The 23961-nt window shown below is 36.6% G+C and overlaps 1 protein-coding gene across 16 annotated transcripts in view; it reads left to right on the top strand.

Moving 5' to 3' along the window:
* The window catches only part of PARD3 (par-3 family cell polarity regulator), a 429965-nt gene that overhangs the window by 189006 nt on the left and 216998 nt on the right, over positions 1-23961 (top strand). For all 16 annotated transcript variants that reach the window (XM_090143087.1, XM_031616028.2, XM_031616026.2 and 13 more), the window contains one exon: positions 21312-21403. In XM_090143087.1, coding sequence (XP_089999213.1) covers positions 21312-21403 — 92 coding nt within the window. The remainder of the gene's footprint in view (positions 1-21311; positions 21404-23961) is intronic.

Below are 23961 nucleotides of genomic sequence, written 5' to 3'. Positions count from 1 at the left end.
CAAACCCCTTTTCTGTTTTGTTTTCGGGTGTCTTGACGTTGTCCTTTTTCATGTTCTGTCAGAAAGACCATCCAAAATTGGGAAGTTATCTCAACTACAGTTTTTTTTCCTCTGTTCCTTACAAATCATAAGGAAATTGAAGACTGAGAATTTCCTTGATTTTGCTGCCAAGCCAAACTATAACTCTACATTAGGAGTCAGTCTGGCCTTAGTTAAAGCCCTGAATTAACTTAATTTTCAGTTAATTTGATTTTCATTTTAGAGTTTGCTTGACTGGAAACGGAAAAATAATTGCATTTTTTATTATTTTTTAATAGTCAAATTTTCTTCCTGGTACATTATTGTCTTCTAAATGGCTAATGTTACTTATTTTCAAGAAATATTTATATTTAAAATTTGTAATGGAAGCTGTACTGTTCTCTGCAAAACAGTGCAACGAGGTACCATCCAGAGAAGGAGCTCAGCATTTTTTGCATCTCATTGTAGGTTTTAGAGGAGATTCAGATGAATCCCTGCAGAGTCATGCAGGTCAGTTAATTCCAAACAGAACAGAAATAAAGCAAGAGTGCTTATTTTGAGGAAGGGAAGATGACAAATTTTATCTGAATGGGAAACTTATCTTTATCTAATTTATTCAGTTATGGCAGGGTGATTTTTTTCCTTTTATGAATTATTAATGATAGGAAGATGCGTACAGAAGAAGGCCAAGTTTGACCTGAAAACTGTGAAAGAGATAATTAATTCATTTTCCGTTGATCTAAATAACAGTCATTTTCTTTTTAAAAAGCTCGTGTGGACAAGTCATTTTAATGACATGGTTGCACTTTGCTGTAAAAGGGAAAGGAACTGTATAACTTAGAGTTAATAATTGAATTATATGGAGTAATGTGTCTGGGTTTTTTATTTTATTTTGGGTTTCAAATTTAATCTTGATTTTATTGCTTAAGTATGAGCATTTCATTATTGAATGTAGTCCTCTTTTGACTGTATTAAGTGGTTAATGTAATTTATAGGATACTTTGAGATATGTCATGATTCTTCATGAAATGACACAGCAAGATTTAGTGAGTGCAGCAACTCAGTGAATGGAATTACGTAATACAACCTAGTTGATGGGCTATACTGTGAGATTTTAATTTATTTCATCAGTGTAACGGGAAGATAAAAGAAGATAATGGACCAGCCTTGCCAATTCATTCACTGACTGATTTGAAAATAAGTCCATCCTAAGTTTATCTTGAAACTACTTGGAATTGCATCTGACGCAGCCAGTATAGGTAGTATCCAAGGCTGGGGGAGAGAGCGAGCAGAGAGAAAAGAAAGTAGTTTGGGAAGGGTTTTTAAAAAGTTATTTGATTTTGTGTGTCTCACATACAAAGCAAAAGCAATTTTTTATTTTTTTCTAACCTTTTATCGGATCTGATTTGACAATAAAAATGTTTTCATAAGAACCAGCAACTGTCAGCTGCCTTGATGGCACTGGTGAGAATTTACACTCAGTCCCTATACCAGAGCAAGAAAAGTGCTTTGTGACTCCGGTAGAGAGATGTTTCACACTCAGGGTATACAGAATTAAAATAAATACAGCAGAACTAATGCTTCCATGAGGAAGTAATCGATTGGAAGCATGTGAAGCAAGCGGCACAACAAGTATTAATGAACTGAAGATTTCCTTTAATAGACTGCTGTAAAGATTTTACTTTAGAAATAAATACTCCTTTTAAGTTTTGATCTCTTGTGTGTTATGTTTTAAGAATTCCATATTAAGGTATCATTCACTTTCATGCCAGCTGCATATGATTACTTCATTTGGATTTAATTTTTAATGCTTTTTTTTTTTTTTCTTTTTCTTTTTTTTTCAGCCTGGAGATATCTATTTATAAATCTGAGCAAAATGAGTTTGCTATTTGCATTATTTTAGAACATTTGCCACTTAAGGCATTATTTGTTTTCACAGTTTAGAAATTAATATTGAGGCCAGCATACATATACATGCAACTATTTCCAAAAAGAAAAAAAATAAATGTATCTTCTGGCTGTTTATTGCAAATATTTTTACAAACTGTGGAATAAACACCTATGGGGTGAGGTATTGAGTATAAACAAAACCTCTCTGTTCCTACGAATATTTCTTCAGGTGGCAGCGAGCCAATGTTCAGTCTCTTTATATCAAAACTTAATTTCCTCTTCCTCGTGGACATCCTCATTTGTCTTCAAAAATCTTTACTTTCCTAATATGCAGGAATTCATGATTGCTTATAATTTCAAGTCATTTATCCAGAGAACAGACTAAATTAAATGCCCCAAAAGAAAGCAGTCATATCTGAGCATCTCTATTTGAATTATTGAAACTTACTCTGAGTATTCCATCATGCCATTTTTATTTATCTTGATTTCCTAGGCAATAATTATAACAACAAAGCACAGAGTTCAGAAAGTAACCCCAGCAGTATTTTGTACTCAATAGGAATAGTTTTCTCTTCAGGAAGACTCTCTTAACTCATTCTTTCTTCAAGCAGATTGATTGGTTTTGCTGGTAATTTGAAGGTCACACACGCTGGTCTCTGTGTGAAGGAGACATCTTATGATGTTATATGTGATGGTGAGGATTGCAGGGCCCTGCCTTCTGCTGCAGCTTGCTGAGACCCAGGCCAGTTGAGGGGCATGGATCTGGGGGGAATGAGTGCATGGCATGTGGCTTTGGTTGGAGTGGTCAGTAAGCATACAGCCACTTGCTGAGGCTTGCTTGGTCCCAGTTACACCTTTCTGGGCCACCTTCCTACTATTATATCTATCCTGTATGGTAATTTTCTTTAGTTTTTGAGAAGAAAATGCCCAGTATAAATTTCATTGCATGCTAGAAGAAACATAATGTTCTTTTTTTTGACTTGGACTTTGCTTTAACTACAGCTGGCCTGAAACCATGGCAATGACATAAGATGCTGGGTTTGTTTAGTCATAGAATCATAGAATTGCTCAGGTTGGAAAAGCTTTTCATGTAGCAGTGTTTGACAATGGTGACCCTAGGTTGCTCAGGCTTCTTTCTATCTGGATTGTGAAGCTGGAATAGAGTTTCAGGAAAGAACATTTCAAAAATGCTCAAATAACCAATTCATGCTCAGTCCTGTAGTATTATAAACCTGCAGAGAAATTCTGTACGTCACCTCTCTTGTCTCTTTTTTTTTTTTTTTTTTTTCCTGAAGACATTAATTTCACAGTGCTGGATAGCTTAATTTTCTTCCCTTATATTTTCGGAGACTGGCAGTGCAGATATCTCCACGTCTGGCACTTCATTTTTCTCTGCACAATACGGTGTGTTTTGTGGCTCGAGCGCAGCAGTAGACTGTCCCAGAAATCACAATCTGGGATTATTGTCTTTGTGTATCCTCAAGGAGTAATATTTTAAAGTCACTGCATCTGTTGGTACTTAAGAGCATGATTTTTACTTTTTATTTTTGCCAGTTTTTACCATCTGTGTGTCTGCTTTTGGCTCCTTGATTTAATTTTTCAGTTAAATTTCTCCGTTGCTGTGGGATTTCTTTCTCTTTCTCACACATGCTCTTTTTGACTCATCCGTGAACTTCCATTAAAAAAAAAAAAAAAAGAAATTATTTACAGCAGTTGCATTGTAAAATTCTTGGCCTTTGCAATTTGGATTTTTTTAATGATAGTTTTATATCAGACTTTTCTGGTAAGCGTACGTCATTTTTGGAAGTGAAGTAACTTTTATTAGACTTTGTTTAAGTTTTCAAAAATTACTTTGGATTAAATTGAGGCATTTTGGCGGGAAAAGCTACCTTGGTCACATTAAACACATTCTAGTTTTTCATACTCATTTAGTTTTTAATGCTCAAGAGGGAATAATTTTTCTTGAGAAATCTGCGTTATAATCATAAACAGACACAATTCAGTAATTTTCTCATGAAACATTGGCTGGAGTTTTGGCGCTAATGACTTGAAACTCACACAAGCAGGAACATTTTTGTTTAAATTCCAAGAAAAATACTAATGAAATATATTAAAATAGAAACAAAATAGACATACAGAATTTTACAGACTGCTTTCAATCTAAGGGGTGTATCTTCATCAGTTGATAAATGTCTCAAGAATCCAGGCACGTTCTAACATCTCAAGAATGTTCTGATAGAACTTGAATCATTTTATATGCTTATCTTTGACAAGATTTTACAAAATATATATCTTATGTAAGCAATTTTAATACAGCAGGGTAACTGTTTAGCACATCTATCAAATGTTTTGCTCTGTTTATATTTTTGAATATTGAAAGTACTACTGCTGCTCTTACCTTTTCTTTGACATATGTACTTTCCTTCTCACTTTGAATATAACGCATTCCTTAAGGTCAGCTGTAATGGCTTTTCTTAAGAAATAGGTAGGTTTATTTTTAGCCTTTTTCAGATATTTTTGTAAGTGAGTATTTTAAGGTTTTATTCTTACCTTCTTGTATACTTGCTTGCTTATAATTGATTTTCAAACTAGACTATGGACCTGCTGCATGAAACAATGAGTAACATGAAAATGCCAGCATTTGCAGGTGAAAACAGGTTCCTTTTTGAATACATGGCTCAAATAATCTAGAATATACTTTCAGTTCTGTGTTGTCTGCTTTGAATTATTTCTCTTAACAGTGATGTAGACCATTAAAAGGCCAAAAGAAATACTTTCTTCCCTTGATAAAGTATTTTTGGAAAGGAAACATGGCTGTGAAATTCTGAGGAGTGGAAGCTATCCACATATGCCTGTAGTTTTACCTAAATATGTCAACTACAACCTCTTTTATTCTGTATTACAGAACTGGGAGAATGTAGTGGTTTTTTAGAGTGATTTGGCCTTTCATTCCCACTCAATTCCTGTTGTCTTAGTTGAAAGAATTTTGTTTTGGAGGAAGAGCATTAGTGCCCTATTTTAAGTTCTCAGTTGCCATAAACCAAAACACACAAAAACAACTTATAAGAGTTTTCCAGTTTTACTAAAAAACATCCAAGCAACCCCTATTTGAGTGGTACCAGGAATGATTAACTCTATTCTCGAAATTTGAGTTCATGAATTTTTCCTGGCTTTAAGGACTTTACTACTGCCAGGCTTAGCTTCCTGATTTCCTGCCACATGTTCCTTTACTGTTGCTGTAAGTAATGGGGGAAACTGAATGGAGAAACTCGTACCCATTTCCCATTGCACTAAGGTGTGCACTTCATTACAGCAGTGTAATGGTGTTCCTGCACAAATGGAACTGATTTGGTGATGATGATATTTGATAAAGAGACTGCTGAGCTTTGTTTCCCTGTGGCTTTCATCTTAAAGCTGCGAATTTTTGAGAGAAAAAAAGGAATGGATGTTGAGAATAAAAGTAGGATTCTTTCATTACAGTTTATTGTTTATAGAACTACTTAGAAAAGGATGGATGAAATAATCACTTCAGCTTTCTTTTATTTCTTACCTTCCATGTGGAAAACAAGCTGCTCTCATGTTCTCATCAGATGGAGCTTTAGCAGCATGTGATTAGGAGTGTGCATGCATTGTCCTTTTAGCAGTGGTGGCTTACTTTGGGCTAAGAGAAACCAGCCAATAGAAAAAAGGGGACTCCAAGCGCCTGTGACTAATTCAGAAGTTTCCATCAGCGTTTTCTACAAACCACATTGCTCCAACCTTGCATCTAAACTGACTTTGCTAAGCAGAACCCTATATTTGAATGTTAGACACTCGGCCATGCTTTACTATCTATTTTAAAAGGCTTGTGGGAAGCTGGATGTAGAGTTTCATGTCCAATAGTTAGCCAGCTGACTGGCACATTAATTCATTGTGGATAAGAGGTGTGGGTTCGATTCTTTTCCAGCCATTGTATTGCAGTCATTTTCTGCACCAATACGTCAGGATTGATTACCATAGCAACAGTGTTTTAGCTTGTACTGCTGTGAATGTGGTTAATGATAATAGAATTATCTAGTCACTTTAAATCCTGTTATATTATTAGGTCATCTGAACCATCCTCTTACTATATATTGAGTTTTTCCCTGCAGCCTATCTTGTAGTTCTTTGTCTGTGCTGCTTTTACATGTGTTGAGCAGTGGGGATTCTGCTTCTTCCCCTGGGAGCCTTTCACCATCTGATACATCACCCCAGTAAGGATTTTCTCCTGATATTTACCCTCATTTCGCCCTTTTTTTTTTCTTTTTTTTTTTTTTTTTTTTTGCCCAGCTCCATGGATTTGTACTGTGTAGAAGTTCTTCTCTGGTCTTACTTACCTATCCAGCAACTGCAGTTAATCCTTTCTTTACTGTGCCAGAATATAACTGCTCAGAACTTGATAGTGTTTTCGTATGGTGAAAAGCAGATTTCTAAACTGTCTTTCAGACTATCTCATTTCAATAGCAAAGTGTCAAATACTCAAATTCCATTTACATGACCTCCATTATTTACACAAAGAGTTTCCAACTTTCCAGTGCTTAGGTGTGTTTCCTGTAGCAAATGCACCACTGCAGTGCTGGTCTTTTTACGTTCATGTTTGTCCCCCTGCACTGGATGTATACAGCAGTGTGGGATGAATAGAAAGATGTGTTTTTTCTCATTAAGCTCGAGGGATGCTCCTTAACCACAAGTCAGTGGAAGTATGCACTCAGTCTGTCCTGAAATGTGGGTGGGCATGGATACCTCTGTTACCCTAGGTATGCTGCATGCTTCAGCCTTTCTTAGGATGTATTCTGTTTATAATTGCTTCTAGCAAGACTGATTTTCTGGCATGCAGGGAACTAATTTCTAACCGCTTCCAAAGAGACGTAGAAGTTATCCTTCTCTACTTCAGGCATTTCATTTCCTCTGCTAAGTGTAAGTTGGTCAGACCAGGAATTAGTTTAAAACAGGGAAAGGAAAGTATTAGCTTTTCTCTTTGAAAGTTTATTTTAATGTTATTTTGTTTGTATGCATATGCACAGTTTCGTTCTTGTTTTCATTTTATCTTCAAACTGGTTGTATGTAAGGAGAGAAAGACAAGTGCATTTCATTAATTTATGAATTACTCTTGAAATCTTTTTTTTTTTTTTTAATTAAATCGTATTGCAAAAAGGTTATAATTATTAGGGAAACGTTCTGAGCTTCTACATAGTTGAGGGTTAAACTGTGCTTATTCATGGAGACAAATAGAATTGGCACTATAAAAATAGTGGGAAGCCTGCTGTTTTTACTAAGTGAAAATTTACAGATTTAAACCCGTGTGTTTGTTTCTGCCATATTTTCATATGGTCTTCAGGTTTTATAGTTCTGTGTGAACGCTGTGAGCTTTATTAATTTAAGTGATAAGCCACAGCCTTTGTCACAAAATTTTCCATTTCTTTTTCAAACTGGCCTTAACTTTACCTACTGAATCAGCTCTTAATTATGAGGTACTGTGATCTTTGCATCTTCAAAGACTCACTGTCCAGTCTTGTCAAGAGTTGATATATGTGATGACAAAATAGATAAAATTTTCTCCTTCCCAGCTATTCAGGAGTATTGGTAGGCTAGCACTGTCCACTTTTTCTAGTGCTTGAGGAAGTGCAAAATGCATCCCAGACCTACTGATACCAAAACTAATTTCCCAAGGGCAAGACAGAGGCTTATTTTCAAATTGTTTGTGTTGCGTATTATAGCAGCTCTTGCATTATCTTCTGAAAAAGTCCAAATGGGCCAGAACAGGGTAATAGTTTTGTTTAGCTAATTAGTCTAAAGTTGTTGTATCCTGTGAAACTGGAAAGTAGAAGTGCCTGAAGATCCTGCCTGAAGATGCAGTGGAAGAAAAGCTCAGTACAATTTTGATTTATGAAGTTGCTTCTTTCTGGAAGCAAAGGAATATGCTGCTGCTTCATATTTCTTCAAGCTTTCCTTTTGTATCTGGAAGAAGTAGCTTTAGAATTGAAAGGTAAAGTGCTTGGTTTCTCCTGTGTTGTTTTTTAAGATACACAATTTTTGATAAGAGGTAAGGTGGAAAAAAAATATATGTATATACATATAATATTTGTATTACTTCACAAAGACTTTAGATTAGTCTGGCTTCACTGACTGGCTTATCTGGGGTTTGAATGTGGTTTATTGGAAACGAATAACAAATTTCTATGGATTTGGAAGCCTTCAACTTGGCATTATCTTCTTTAAATATGGAGTTTAACAATGCCTACCCCCTTTCAATTCTAATTGAACCAGGTTGTTCTGATTCTTTTTTGTATCTAGTTCCCCAACATGCTGTTGTTAACCTTAAAAAGCTTGCTTATGTAGACAACTATATCTAAAAAGTTATGATAAGACTTTTTGATGAAAAGAGGCAGTTTGGCACTTGCCTTTCTAAGATGTGTGTGACTTCCATGCTTTTGCCTTTTGATTTTTTCTTTTTGGGGTGAGGAAGAATTCAACCGCAAAATGCATGTGTGTTTTTATTTCTGTTTATGCTTCTTAGCTTTTAATTAATTCAGCTAATAGCACTTGAAAGCATTGTGCCTTTGTCTTAATTTGGCCTCATCTAAGGAAGATTTTGTAATCCGAGTAATCTGTATCGAGTTGATTAGATAAATAGTTCTGTGGTGACAAATGAAGTTCTACTGTAAATTAAAAACTGGGAAAGAGGAAAATGCATTATGGAAAATAGGTCAGCAGCAGAGAAGGGCAAGAGGAATTTATTCCTGGAAAGCACGCTTGTTTTGAAGAGGGTAAGTGCTGAGATGGCAACTTTAATGAAAGAGGCACAATTATTTAGATTGGTTGCAAAAAAAGTAGGGTTTAGAAGGAGGCAATAGAGGAAGGATGAGATTTGGCACAGTGCACTGCAAGCCACTGTACATTGAAGAGTACCTTGAGCTGTGTGCTAACTGCAGACCAGCAGTATCCTTACCAACAAAGGTCTGAAGCCACTTTTAGAGAGAATTTAAGTCCCTGCTGAGAAGAGAAGCAGGCGTGACCGTGCTTGGCTCTCTCATGGTTCTGTAAGCTTTTTTGAGACCGTTAGTTGGACTGAACTGGGTCAGCCTGAGAAACAACCAATTGTAATAGTTTATACTTAACATTAATTTATAATCTTTGTGTAGTGATACTAATGCTTGAATAAGCAGAAGGAGAAGGTGGACAGAGGGACCTAAGGGTGAGGATGGCTAGCTAGGAGGGGAAGAAGTGAGACTTCCTGACATCAACACCCATGGTGTGCACTGACCTTGCAGCTTAATTTGGTACTGGCTGAGAAGGTTTTATGGACAGCACAGTGGAAATACCATTGCCTGGAAAGATTGTGTCTCTATCTTCATCATGTGTTATGTAACACTTTGCATGACAGTGATTTGTATGCCGATGTGGGTTTGGGACCGCGATGATGCTGTTCCCAGTATCTCTCCTTTAATGCGAGCTAAGTGCTCTTCTCGGCTGTCACTGACTTCACTGTCTGCCAAGAATATAGAATTTTTTTGTTCTTTCCAGAAATTTGCTTGGGGCTATTTTTACTTTCAAAGCACCTTTTCAGCTTCTGCCCTTTTTGGTTGCCTGCGGTAATATGTGTGACTATTTTATATTTTTCTGAAAGTAAGGCTCTGGCTACCTCAAAGGGATGATCCCAAACAGAAAGCATCTGAGGCTAGAGATGAGTCTCAAAAAGATAGATAGGAATCTTTCCTGCCTCAGTTTCCCCTCATGAAGAAAAAAAATGGAGAATAACTTTTAGTTTTCACCCTGAGGGTGCAATGAAACTAAAATCATTATTTCCATGAAGCACTTTTGCCATTCTGTGCTGGAAGGCACCACAGAAGTACTGAATACTATTTATTTTAAATTTGATTTAATGCTTTTGATTAAAAAATTAATAAAATTGTCATAGACCAGATTGTAACCCTGTAGGCACTTGAAATGGAGCATTCGTAAATGAAGCATTTACTGAAAAGTTTGAAATTGTTTCTCATGTTGACTTCAGCAAAACAAATTGAGCAAAGAACAGTGAAAAATGCTATAGTATTTTCTGTTATTAAAATAGTGAATTTGTTTGGTGCCTCAGGTAAAATCTATGTTGTGCAAAAGACCGAATGCTGCAGTGCAACCCAGAATCCAACTGAAGCAATTTAAGTTGAGCTTTCTCTTTGAAGTGTGGGGTGAAATGCAAAATGTGACTTGTTGCTATGCTGCTCTGGAAAAGAGAAGTAAAAGGTGGAACTGCAAAATAGTAAGGTCTCATGACTAACATTTAGCACAACAGCTGAGAGGGCAAATGAGAAGAACTGGGTGCCTCATGCTCCTGCAGCCAGCCCCAGTGCCCCATGCTGCTGGAGCTGTGCGGTGACTGCAGCAGCATTGTTGTCCTTTAGCAGAGGAGACAACTTTAAGTGATGCAAGACACTTATCCCTTGACTCATAAGTGCTCATCCATCTATGTGCTGTGTTTAGCAAGTGCATGGGTGTTTTTTCAATCCAACGAGGAGAGTTTAAATCAAAATGTTAGCAAATCCTAGCAATGAGAACCAAAGATAAATCACTATAAATGTACTTTCCTTCAAGCAAGATGATAAAAAAGTGTAACTGTTTTTCCAGCTCTTGGGCCAAGTTAACTTGGTGATTTTTATTAACACAAAAATAGAACCTTTGAAAGTTTAGTTTCCTAAATGAGATGTAATTCAGAGTTAAAGAATACATGCCAACTTTAAACTCTAATGATGCTGGGACTTTTACCTTCTTGGTAAAGCTGTTGTTTTTTAATAGCCTTTTAAAGAAGCAAGGTCTTTAATAAGTAGTCTGATGTCATCTCTTAACAGTTCTGTGCCATGCTGAGAAAAATATCCAGAATTGAATTTTGTTATTAAAATGCCCGTTTGAGTAAAACGATGTTTTGTGTGACAGAGAACAGAGTGCTATACTTTTAGCTTGCTTCTAAATTGACTCGATGCTCAGTACTCAAGGGGATCGAACTGTTCTGTTCTTAGCTGAAGCTAGTCAAATCCTTGCATGCTGATACAGATCTGCAAATCAAGCAACAAGGGACTATTTCAGATTAAAAAAGAAAAAAAAAAAAGAAGGATAAAAGAGCTATGAGACCTGTTTGAAAATTGCCTAATGACAAATTCAAGTAGCTAAATAAGAAATGCTTTTTGTGTCATAAAAAAAAAAAAAGAAAAAAAAAGAAAAAGGAAAAATCCTCAGAAGGATGAAAATCACGGTCTTTGAAAAGGTGAGGTGAATAGTAATATATTCAGGAATATTACAGGAAAAATGTGATTTATGAAGAATTTTCTCCTTTCCTTTGTCTCGATATCAAGGGGAAACTATGTGACTCATCTATAATACATCTCTGCAAAAGTCTTTCAGATCTCTAAACTTATAGGTGGAGGCATGTACATTTGGTTTTCTTCAGGGGGAAAATTGTGCATCCCAATTTCATCTATCCATTGTCATTTCTTTGGCTTTTAAAAATCACACAGAACTTAATGACTTCCTTTTTTATTATTTATTTATTTATTTATTTTTTTAAACCTACATACAGAAAAGCTATCTTGTCAGATTAAAGGAAAAATTATTTTAAATTCTGCTGTTCAACATTAGTTACAAGCAGGTGAACTCAGTGAGGCTCTATTTATAGGAGAGCTAATGGACTTGCCCAACCTGACCTACTTCAGACTGCTCAGCAGGAAAAAACAAACACGCTGTAGTCATACCCATGCAGGGTACCTTAGTTCTTCTTTCTTTAAGAGAGTAGTACTGTCCTTGCTGTTGTGGCATTCTAAATAAACATATACATTTAGAAGCCAACAAATCTGTGTATTTGTTTCCTGGGTGCCATAGTAACTCTCCATGTTAGAGGTATAATATAATATTTTTTTCTTTCTAGGGATGCCAACTTCTCCATACAAAATGAATGCTAGTTGTTGTTTGTTGTTCACAAAACCCTAGGTCTCTATTACCTATAATTGTGGGGGTGGAAGAACTCAGGTTTTTAAAGAAAACTATACTTTCTGTTGCAAAAGTAATCACTCTTGTCACAAAATAATTCAAATAAAGCATCTTCTGCCAGGGGAAGGGCAATTTCTTTACTGTTTATGTAGGTATTATTTCAGTTAATCAGTGGGGGCGGTAGAGTATGAGGATAGGTATGTATATAGCAGTTAACACGAGGAAAGGTGAAACAAATGTTATGCAGTGCCAGTCGGAAGAGGGATTCTTACATGACAAATGCCACATTCATCTTAGCTCACCATGGGGGATGTCATGAGGTAATCCCTCTGTTATTCAAGGTAAGTGATAAAAGAGCCTACATAAACCAAGCCTGGCCTTTGGGATAAACTTTCCAGGGGAATTTAATTATACAATGACCTATAATTGTAGCCTTGTTTCAAATAATGGTGATAACCATTTCCATTAAAAATATTTCCCATGACTTAGACATCAAAGTATGACTTTGATTCTGTATTTAATATGAACCCTAATATTTGTTTTACACTGACAGATCTTGGTGGTCTCTATGTCAGACTATGAATCATATAAAAAGAGTATAAAATTTCAGAGGTTTGAAAGTGGAAATAGTCTGCAGATAAGCCTTATTTAAAACAAACAGAGAACAGAGACTTTCTTCTGTGAAACTTTTGAATTCTGAGAAAAAAAAACACCAGAAAGCAGATAAAAAACTGTAACTATGCAGATCCACAGAATGAAACCACTTTATTTTTGGGACAGCAATCAATCTGAGGTAATGTGATAAAACCATACATGGATCTATAAGATGAATACTTTTCTTTGTAATACAGTGGAAACATCTATAATTCGTTATTGATCAAATCTTCAGAAAGCTCTTTAGATGCTTTAGTTAATACTGAAAGCATGGCTTTCTATGCCTAACACATTTCAAATATTTACCATAGGAATAGTGCTTTCTGTTTACGTGTAGTCTTTTGGTTGACTTTCTGTCATCACAGTGCTTTTCAAAACGTTATTATGGTGGGCTCGCCAATAGGCGGCACTATTGGCACTGAAATGGGCTGCTGGGTCATCCTCAACCTGGGCTCCCTATTTCAACCTTTCTGCTCATTGGCGTCTCTATAAGTGAATAGTCTCCAAAATCAATTATGCAACAAATCGTCTTCAATTTTAGTCCTTTAGTTGATTGGCTTATGAGAAAATGTAAAAAAAAAAAAAAAAAAAAAAAAAAAAGGATATGGACTACAATTCTTACCTGGTGATCAGTAAAAGAAGAGGCGAAGCTCATCTGGTATCTCCCAGCAGGAACAGGCATTCTGTGGCCCAACATCTTAAGCTACTGGCAGACATTTATGATCTGTTTTAATACTATTGTTTTTAGAAATGTCTTATGCAAAATCTTATCCAAACTGTTATTGGGTTAAATTTGGGTACATGTTACTCATTTGTAAGTGAACAGAAATTTTTTTAAAAAAATTTTTATTGTTATATTTTCTAAAATGCTTTGACAATTATGCCAATACATATTATTTGTGGGAGAAAAGCTATTCCAGAACGGCTCAATGTGTACTGCAGTAACACTAGTCTTTCTTGAAAAGCCCCTTAAATATGATTTGGTGGAAGAGCTACATATCTTCCATATCCACTTGATAATTGCTACCTGTGGAAGAACCTCGCTATATGGATTAATTACAGCAGCTGTCAGATTACTGTACAACTCCTTGCTCTGCCAAGCACCTTGCACTGTCAGCAGTCTCAGAGACATCATGAAATGTTGTGCAGAGGGATGCTGCTCGGTGAGGGGAATGCTGATGTAGTTTTCACCCAAACAGTGAATAAAGGCTATGAAATATGATTACAGTGCACACTGAGAAGTGTTAGAATGGTTTGGGTTGAAAGGGACCTTAAAGACCATCTGGTTCCCTCTTGCCATGGGAAGGAACCTCTCACAAGACCACGTTGCCCATGGTCCCATCCATCCTGTCTGTGAACATCTGCAGGGATGGGACACCCACAGCTTCTCTGGGCAGTAGTGCCAGGGCCTCACCACCATGTGAGTAAAGAATTTTCTCCTAACATCTAACCTCAATCTCTTTTCTCATGGTTTATCTTTGAGAATTAGCAATGCTTTAGACATTACTGTTTTTCACTCTCTGTCAGATTCCATTTTCTGCCCTTTCCCCTGTACAGCTTTTCTGAGTTACTCATGTATTTGCAGAACCTTTTATTTTGCCTTGTTTTTTCTCTGCTAGGAGGCACTGACCGTTGAGCGACATTAATTCACACAAACATGTTTCATCAGTAACAACAACAACAGCAGAGTTTTAATGCATTTCTTACTGTTTGTTGGCAAGCTACCACTGTAAGCTCACATTAAAACTCATTCCTTTAGAGGAGGAGCAGCAGATAGGATGAGGGTTGGAGGGAAACCTGGACTGTGTGCTGCACCACTGGAGGTGGGGAGGATGTGCCTGTGTGTATTTGGCTGGTGCTCCTTTCTGTTCATAATCTTTTTATCAAGGAGCATGGGAGGATTTTTGAAATGCTTCATCACAGTAAAATTTTTACTGCAAATTTCCAGTTCCTTTCAAAATGATATTTAAGAATTTTAATTAAGAGCAACAGTATGGACAAACCTCCATAACACATGCTTTGTCCAAGATTTTCATTATTGTGAAGAAGCAGAACCAGCAATATGTCTCAAATTAAATCCTCTGATGGGAAGAGCTTTTGTCTAACCCGCTGCAACACTTAGAGGGCTCTCATACTTGTCTGTAGTGCCTCCCGTAAAAAGAATTAACAGACAACTGCAGTGTAATCCACTAAAAAGCCTTTTTAGTGAAAGCTGCTTTAAATGGCCAAGCAACATTTATGTTGTGCTCCTGTAGTTAGTGTTGCTAGCTGTGTGATAGAGATGCGTGCTGTGTAATTGTTACAGAATAGATGAATGTGATTCAGTGACACAGCACAGATTGCTGAGCCCCAGAGGACCATGGAGTTCAGTTAAACCGCTGAACTAATACATGTTACAAAATAATTGAGCTACTACAAGGTTTGTCCAGTTTTTGTTAGTTATTGCAAGGCTTTAAATGTATGCTTTAAGACAAGTCATTAAGTAGAAAGGAAATGGTAGATAGTAAAAACTGAATGAAGTATTGTATAAGTTTGTCAAAGGAAGGTTGTATCAAACTAATTTTTTTCCACTGGAAATCTGTTTGTTTTTTTTTTTTTTTTTTTTTTTTTTTTGAGGACAAAAATAAATAAAATAACATCATTTAAATCTGTAAAAACATTTCCTTCCAAGGCAGTTCACAATAGAAATGGTGCCTTTATGAAACCAACCAGTTTTAAGGCTCAGCTTGATCCGTTTATTAAATGGGAAATAAGAGATGATTGCCTGTGATAGCAGGGGATGAATTTGATATTTATCAGGAGACCAAGGAAATCCCTTCCATTCTGTGCTCCTCTATGCCTGTATGATATCTATTCAGTGATTTGACTGAGCAAGGCAAATTTCATTTTGGATTAGTGAAGCATATAGAAACTATATGAATATTGCCATTTTCAATTGTGGGGTGACTCTGCTGCACAAGTACATGAACAACCTAGGAGTGACTGATGTGTAGCAGAATAATAACCCCATAAAAAAGAAAAAAAAAAATCAGCTGTTTCTGTTGTTTTTTGTTTGTTTGTTTAAATGGATGATGATTTAACGTAAGATTTCTCCCTCTCACCGTCTGGATTGCTGATAATAGCAGAGCACCTAGTGTGGATTATATAAAGCTCTTATCTAATTATTTGTGCAGGTATATGTTTGTGTGCAAGAGAGAGAAATCATACTTTTTTATTCAATAACGTTTGTTTTTTCCCCATGTGATCTTTGTAACCATTCTTCAGATTCGATTCAAAATTGCCCTTCTCTTGAGATTTGGCCAGTTAATCAAGAAGTGAGAACATTAGCACAAAAGGCTGATACTGGTATATTTGTGCTAGTTAAGACTCAGAAAATAGATCCCTTAGGAGCTGTTGCCTATCAAGCCTGATCATACAAGAGAGAACCTTTGTTATGTTGCAAGGTCCAAACAAACGTTTGTAAAATGCAGCAGCCAGGAGACTAATAGCAAATGTGGTCTCTTCTTCCATAATCATTACAGAGAAGAGCAAGAGAATAAAAGGGGAAACATGAAGGGAAGGGCATATTTTAATAACGTAAGCCTGTTTTTGTTGTATCCCAGCTGGGAAAAAATACTGGTGCTCAGTCTTTCAGGAGCTTCTCTTTATTGATAATGTGCTCTTCTCTACTTTAAAATCTGAAGTATCTGTTGAAAGTTATATGCTGTTTCTTTCTGTTCATTATTCATAGTACTTTAATTCTCTGCACTGAGACTTAAAATGTAAATGCTGGAAAGGAAACAAGCTTGATTACTCCAACACAGAGGCGGTGTAGTGAAAGGCTTCTCTTTGTAGAGGTGTGCATGTCAGATACATTTATTGTATGCTGCTCACGCTGGCAGCTCTGCCTGTTTACCATAATGCTGGCAATACCTGCCATTCAGACCCTTCTTTCTGTTGCAAAAGTTAGGAAAAATGCTGAAAGTGTTGTATAATGAGAACAACCAACTCACATGGACATACTTTGCTGCAATTACTCTGTGGACTACTAAAAATACAAAATGGGTTTAATTATGTTTTAAAAGACTGTTTCTTCATATAACTCTTGTGTACCCATGTCAGCCTATCTAGTTGAGGCTATATCCCTTGAGCTATTAACAATTTCAGAGGATGGGGAAAAAAAAATTGGTTTGTGTGCAATGGGAACAGATTTACTGAAGTTTACAGCTAAATTTGCCAGACTTTCTCTTTTTACTGGAAGTGTTAAAGCCCTTGATACAACAGGCCAGAGAGGCTGCCCAGAGCCCACACTTTCCCAAAAGCAAGGACATCCAAACCATTTGAAAACACAATTGTTCTATTTCGTATAACCATTATCATTAAAAATATCAAATTACTTTCTGAACAACAACGAAATAATTGTTATTTCTCTCTGAACTGGGGGGAAAACAAAAACCATTTTCTCTCCCTATCATCAATTACTGATAGAATGGAGATAATGTTACCAAATTTGAGATTTCAGCATTCTAAGAGAGATGCATGCATAACCCCTGTGTGCCTCAGAACCCATTTCCAATTGTGCCTGGCTGAAGTAGATGGCAATCACTGCTCCAGCTGGACACCTGGAGATGAAGCATGCACCAATGAAGCGTGGAGGAATGTGAGCAAAGAGCACACTTTGTTCAGCCTCCATGGCTGCTATTGAGTTTTCTGCAGGTAATTGTCGAAAGAAAAGCTTCAGGAAGGAATGTGAAGAAGGAAAATGAAATAGTTCTGCTTATGTTTTTGTAGAGCTCATCAGAAATGCATGGAGTGGCACAGATGTGTGGAAAAGTTCATGTATGAAAATAAAGCAGAGACTGGTAGTGACTGTGGTTTAATCAGATGTAGGAGCTGATATTTTGGTAATGAAAGATAGACTGTCCTGTAAGAATAGGAAGGCAAGGCTGGTTTCAAGCTTTGGAAGTTATGCAGAAGGCAGTCTTCAATCTGCAGCCAGTGGTTGTGGCTGTCTCCTATGTGAATGAGATGGAGATTCAGAAAGAGAAATTATCCAAGAAAGTGTAATTAAATAATCTATTTGAGTGCATGTATACTGAATAAGGTTCAATGGCAAAAATATCTGTGGGGATTTTGCAATCATAAGGAGTGATAGAGAAATCTTCAAAAATATTTTAAAAGGCAGCTTTTCCTGTGTATTCTGTTCTTGAAAGCTGTGCACGTGAACAGAGAAACGCACCTTTTAATACGTGGAACTGTTAACACTCATAGTCCGTGTTGAGTAGTGAAGATTTTTTTCCCCAACATTTGAGTAGTTAATTTTGTTACAGATTGTAGATCACTAATGCTCCTGTGTACCTGTGCACAAAGTTGACTGTTCTAAGACACAGGTTTTTTAAACAGATCCATCTAAAAGTAGGAACAACTTTTCGAGCCTGCAGTTCTCTTAACGTACCTAAAACAAATGTTAAGACCTGTTTTCTTTTTTTTATGTCATTGTTCAAGGCGGCCGTTGTATTGTGTAACATCTGATTTAGTAGCATAAATACATGACAGGTGGCTTATGTGCTTTATGGGGAGCTACACCTGCGGCTGGTGGCCCACTGAGGCTCTGGGGAGAAGATCTGTGTGAGGGACCTTGGTTAACAAAAAAAGGGAATTGGTGGAGGTTTGTACTGAACACATTGGGTGCGTTTAAGTACACTGGAAGAAGTTCTTTAAATTTTCCTCCTTGCTGTAAAAATGATATGCCTACTAGCTACTTCAGTTCAATTTAGGAAGAAGTCTGTAGCGTATGTTACATCCATGAGAAGCTTTTTTTTTTTAATATAATGCCTTGGTGATTTATAGAGACCAAGGAAACCTTATGAGTTTGGGAGTTTGATCAAATCAGTTATTTCTGGAAGTTAGATCTGCAGTATTTTCCATCTAGGCTCTCAGAAGCTGTCTTGCTCTTCTAACTGTGCTCTTCTTGGCTTTCCTCTCGACAATGTGTACAGGTAGAATTTGCCTTTCAGAAGAAAACTACTTTCCAAATAAAGAAATAATTACTAGATGCAGAGATTTTCACAGCTAGTTACTTTCCATAGTAAATCAAAATTTTAAGTCAAATCTCTCTGTAGGTGTCCAATTTTTCTCTCCATTCACTTCAGCGTAAATCAAAATCTGTGTTATTTTCAGCAGAAAAGAGTGCTTGATTACTGTAATAGTAAAGATTTTTTAAAAGATACATTGTACATCTGTTGATTATGGCAGCGCTGTAGTTAGGGTTGTGATTCCTCCTCTAAGCACCTATTTACGGGCACAGACACGCTGTTGATACAGATCTGTCTGCTGTCCGGGAAGAGCCAGATGCAGGCATATGGGAGCTGCTTTTTTGTAATTGCTTGGATAAATGACAGCGAGTCTGGTCCAAAACTGACGGTGTTTATATTTATCAGTAAGAAAGGCACAAAGCTAAATGTGGTTTTGCCAGATAGAGTCTGTTTAACTTAGCTTTTGGTTAGCAGTTTTGGATGTGTCACGTCCTAAGTTGAAAGTTACGGTTGGGCAGTGGGCAGGTGAGCTGGCTGTGGCTGCACCCCAGGTTGGGCAGGAGGGTGGCAGAAGGACCCTCTGCTGTACAAGGTGGGACTGGTGGAAGGAAAATGGGATGTGCAGCAAGTGGAGAGGCTTGGGTGTGAGCTGACATGGGGAGCCTCTGGGACTGAGAGCAAGGACACAGAGCTAAGAAGAAAGATTTCCACAAGGATTTAGCTACTGTTGTGCACGGGGGGCAAAATCCAGGAGGACTTCTAAAGTCAGTCTGCCAAGGGGAAGTCCAAATAAGAGCCCTGAAAACTGTATAGAGCAAGGGGAAGTTCGTTTACAGACGCTAAAATATCGGGAAACACAGGGGACTGAAGGTTGCTTATGCATAGGACCCAAGGAGTGCTAGATGAATGATGCTTCTCTTGTAAATACATAGATGTGTTTGCCAAAATAATGCAATATAAAGACAGACTTTTTGGTAATTGTTGTTAGTGGAGGTGTATCTGCTAATAGGTAGGAGGCTATTTCAGTCTTTTCTTAGATGTGTCCTTATTGTATGTTTGCTTGAAAGCCAGCGTGGAAAGCTGTTCCAAATGCTGCATTAACAAAATAACATTTGGGATGACCTCTTAGTACATCTGCAATTCAAAATTGTGTTTTTTCAGTAACTCTAATTTTAAACTTACAGATTATAGTTCCAGTGCAATATAAATACTTAAGTAGGTCTCTGTAAGTCACCTGTGTCCCTCACTTTGAAATGAGAAACCAATGACAAGGATCTATGAAACAGAGTGTAACACCTCTTTTTAAGGGGACACTATTGCAGTGTTCTGATTTTCCTTTCTATACATTTTTTGGAAACTGCATTTAACCTTATAATTGAAATGGATATATGAATATTTATTTATCTTTAGTCTTTATTCCTTGTACTTGGTTGTACATACAGATCTGCACCTGAAGCTACTAAACAGAAATATAAGCATAATTAATGATATGTTTCTTAATGTACAGGTTACCATTTACAGTGGGTTTATAAGCAACTTTTACTATATGGAATATATTTTATTTTGAGTTGTTGTTTGCGTTCATAATGCAGTTCTAGGCAGGTTCAAGATGCTGGTTAACCTTTGAAATGTATTATTTGCCTAGTACTTAGCAGAGATGGATGACAAAGAAGTGTGCATTAAAGCCTCTCACAACACAGGATCATCAGTCTTCAAGTAGCTCAGCTTCACGCAGTGCACTTCTCTCCGGGATGCACAAAGGCGTAGCTACAGCTCATGGAAGCCTGATGCATACAGCCTCCTGCTTTTCCAGACTCTCATTGGAAATGTCAGTTGGACATTACCAAGTGTCTCTGCCTTTCTTTAATATCTCTTCAATAATTTAATATATTGTCTGACTGTGTGCTGAACTCATAACCTATCATGTATTATTTTTCTGTCTTAATGGCTCTGACTCTAGAATGTGTGTTTGAATCCTACTGTTCACATGAATTATTTTTGGTTTGGTCACAGAAGTAATTAAAACCATAAGCTTCTAATGAGGAGCTTAGGTGTAAGAAGAGTTGTAGATTAGCATTACTGGTGGTCCTTGAATTACCCTTGAAAGTACAGCATTCCCAACCTCGACATTAAAATTATGTTTGGTGAATAATGCATATACTTTTTGGAAAGTCAAATTAAAACCAAAATCAATTGTTATCATTAGAGCCTTGTGTAACTCCCTGATGTCAGCCATTCATAGCATGCTGTGAATAAAGTCCTGTGATAAAAATGTTTACAGATGTATTGGTAGTTTGTCAAACTACAGGAGCCACAATTTAGTCTATTGTTTTTGCAAGTGCGCCTTGGTGAGCTGCCTCATGCCTAGCTGAATTCCTAGTAACCAGCGCAGGAAGAGCTCTGTGGGAGTTTGCACCCACACTGCTGGCTGGCAGCTGTCTTTCTGTCCCAGCTCACGTACCTTCCAAACAGATATTGTCTGTGATAGCTTCTGTAGCTTCTATTTGTATAGCCAAGTTAAGATATAAAACTGACTATTATTACAAAAAAGCATACAGTGATGAAAATGATTTACAGAAATTTCAGGCAGCAAATAAAAAGGTTTTTTTTCAGTTGTGGAAGCACATATTTCCACTTCAACTTTGGTAACAGCCATAATTTGAAAATGGGACACCATCACTATTACAATAAACAAGTCCATAAAATGTAGATTAATGAGATTTTATCCTATTTAATACCTAGGATGAAGATCGAACAGAGGAGGACAGCAGCAGAGTTGAGCCTGTTGGACACGCAGACACTGGCTTGGAGAACAATACCAATTTTTCCCTGGAGTAAGTTACTGGCAGAACACATTGTTTTAATGATGAGTTTTGAGACTGAAATAGACTTGCAAAAACCTCAGGACCTGCTCTTAAGAAAGCGGGGCAGCCTTTTTTAGGTCATGGGTAGCTTTGGTTTTAAACAATTTATTTCACACACCCTTTTAAGGCAGTTTTTAAGAAACTTAAAAAATCTTATGTCAAGGATAAACATTGGACTCTTAATGTTTTTAAGTGCTGATGCTAAGTGCTGATTTTCTGCCTCAAAGAAGATGCTTATTTGATGGAACTCTGAAAACGTGGTGGAAGGAATTGGGTCAGTGGTAGTACAAATAAATTAACGGACAGGAATTTCATGGGGGAAAATCTTATTACCTGTGAACTGTTCACAGTCTACTTGGAAGGCGTGTGGGGTCACAGAAGTTGCATAGTCAAATGGTGACATCTATTAAACAATACCTGCTGAGTTTACTCCATTCCATTTACAGAATCTCCTGTAATTTCAAAAACTGCTTGCTAAATAGAATTTATGGAATTTCTGTCAAATTTAATACTTCTTGGTGTTGCTTTTAATTAACTCATTGGCCTTGCATCATACATGGCCTCTTTTCTGTTTTGCTATCATACTTCTTTGTATGTCTGTTTGAAATACTAGATGCAAACTTATGAGAAAATCTGTGAGAAGCAGAGTTGAAACAGTATCTCTTAGGAAGGGGCCATTTCTTTTCATTCTTCATTTTACAGAGTTGAAGATTTGAATTTGGAATGTAAATTTGGAAGAAAAACAGTAGAAGAAAAATGAGTGCATAGGCCTTAAGTGTATATATTAGAAATAAGGAAAGATACTGGCTCAAGCAGTAGAACAAGTTAAATAGTGTAGTCTGACTGTGAAAACTGGATTTTTATTTAGGCTGTTCTCCCACTTAGGACAGTTCCAGGAGGATCACAGGATGACATGAATTTTGGTTGTTTTTTTTTTTTTGAGTTTTTTTTTTTTTTGTATGTTTATTTGTTTGTTTACTATAATAGGAAAGTCAGAAATAAAGTTGATCATAGGTGGCATAGGTATAACAGCACTAATAGATGTCTTTTAGAATGTCTTCAGGGGAAGAAGACATTGCTTGATTCCTGTGAGTCTCTCTGCATGAAAGTTAATGAAAATGTAGTTTTACTGTACTGTGAGAAAAAAGCAAAATTAGCTGATACATAAACTGGGACAGGAAACATTGCCAAGTGCTGTAATATGATCAATCCTAAAATGCTTGTCCAAAGCTGAAGAATAACACTTTTTTTGGCTGCTGTCTCTCAGCTCTCCCACACTTTCAGTACTTTCTAGGGCTAAACAATGGTAACAGAGATAGAGAATTTCCACTGCATCATTTAAAGAATAGGTTAAAAACAGACACAAAATATGGCATAAAAATAAGCATAAAACTTACCTTAAAATTTGAAAAAAAAAAAAAAGTGGAAGAAATGGAAACCACACTAGATTACAGAAATTTTGTTGACTTCCTAACAGTGTGTGATCTGGTTATTCTCAGATTCCAGATTAAGTTTTTGTGATGTGCCACCATATGATCAAGAGCCTATTGAAGGGAAATAGAAAATCTTTTCTTGCTATCACGTGGTGTTGGTCTTGCTCTTTGCTCATTTCTAGATGAAATTTGATTTGTATGCTTAAGCATGTATGCTTAAGCTTCTCAAAGATGTGTGTATGCATTATATACATATATATTTACAGTGCCAGGAGACATGGAAGAAGTATGTGATGCTAGAGAAAGGTATAAGTCACGAATTTAGATTGTGGCTTTTGATCAGATCTGTCGCTTCCAAATTACAGAGAGGTTTGGCCTTCGTGCATTACTTTCTCATCTGGGTATGTAGACCTCTTTAGGGTCTATGGGCTATGCTCCACCTTTCCAGCTGTGTACATGTTTCAAAATCATCAGTGGGTTTGGTCCAAATATATTTCCAGGATCTTTGTACATATTTTTTCTGAACTTGTGCTTTCCTCTTTCACTTATACCTTTTGCTGAAAGAAAGTAAAACTGAAAACAAAATGAATGGTTGCTTCAGGAGCACATGTGGTTTTTTGGGAATGTTATAGATACATCTTAAAGGGGAAACCTTTTCTCTTAAGGAGCTATAGATACAGCAAGCTTTCAGTAAAAGAAATGGTGACAAAATAAAGCTAATAAATTCATTGTAAAAGCAGAAGAATTTAAAGAGTTATAAATTTAACAATCCTCATTTAATTAAGGAGTAGTTTTGTTAAGACAAATATTAATGCTTGGAGTTGGGTCTTCCTAAAGTAAACAGATAAAGCATGCTATTGTTATGGTCAGATTTAGATTTTTGGGGAAAAGTTGCATGTGACACTTAAGATATTTCTGTTTGGTAGTGCAAACAGTTAAATCTAACTTTATAATAAGGGAGAAATAGAACAATATCCATGTGATAATTATGCTTATTTTCATACAGCAAACTAAGTATCAGTTGCTTTGCTTTTCACTTATTTTATTAATCAAACTATTTTTAATGATTGATTTCCTTTCATGCATTCAGATTAC

Source organism: Phasianus colchicus, chromosome 6, assembly GCF_987193195.1.
Source record: "Phasianus colchicus chromosome 6, bPhaCol1.hap1.1, whole genome shotgun sequence".
NCBI classification, from domain to species: domain Eukaryota; kingdom Metazoa; phylum Chordata; class Aves; order Galliformes; family Phasianidae; genus Phasianus; species Phasianus colchicus.
This window is presented reverse-complemented; position numbering and strand designations above follow the sequence as displayed.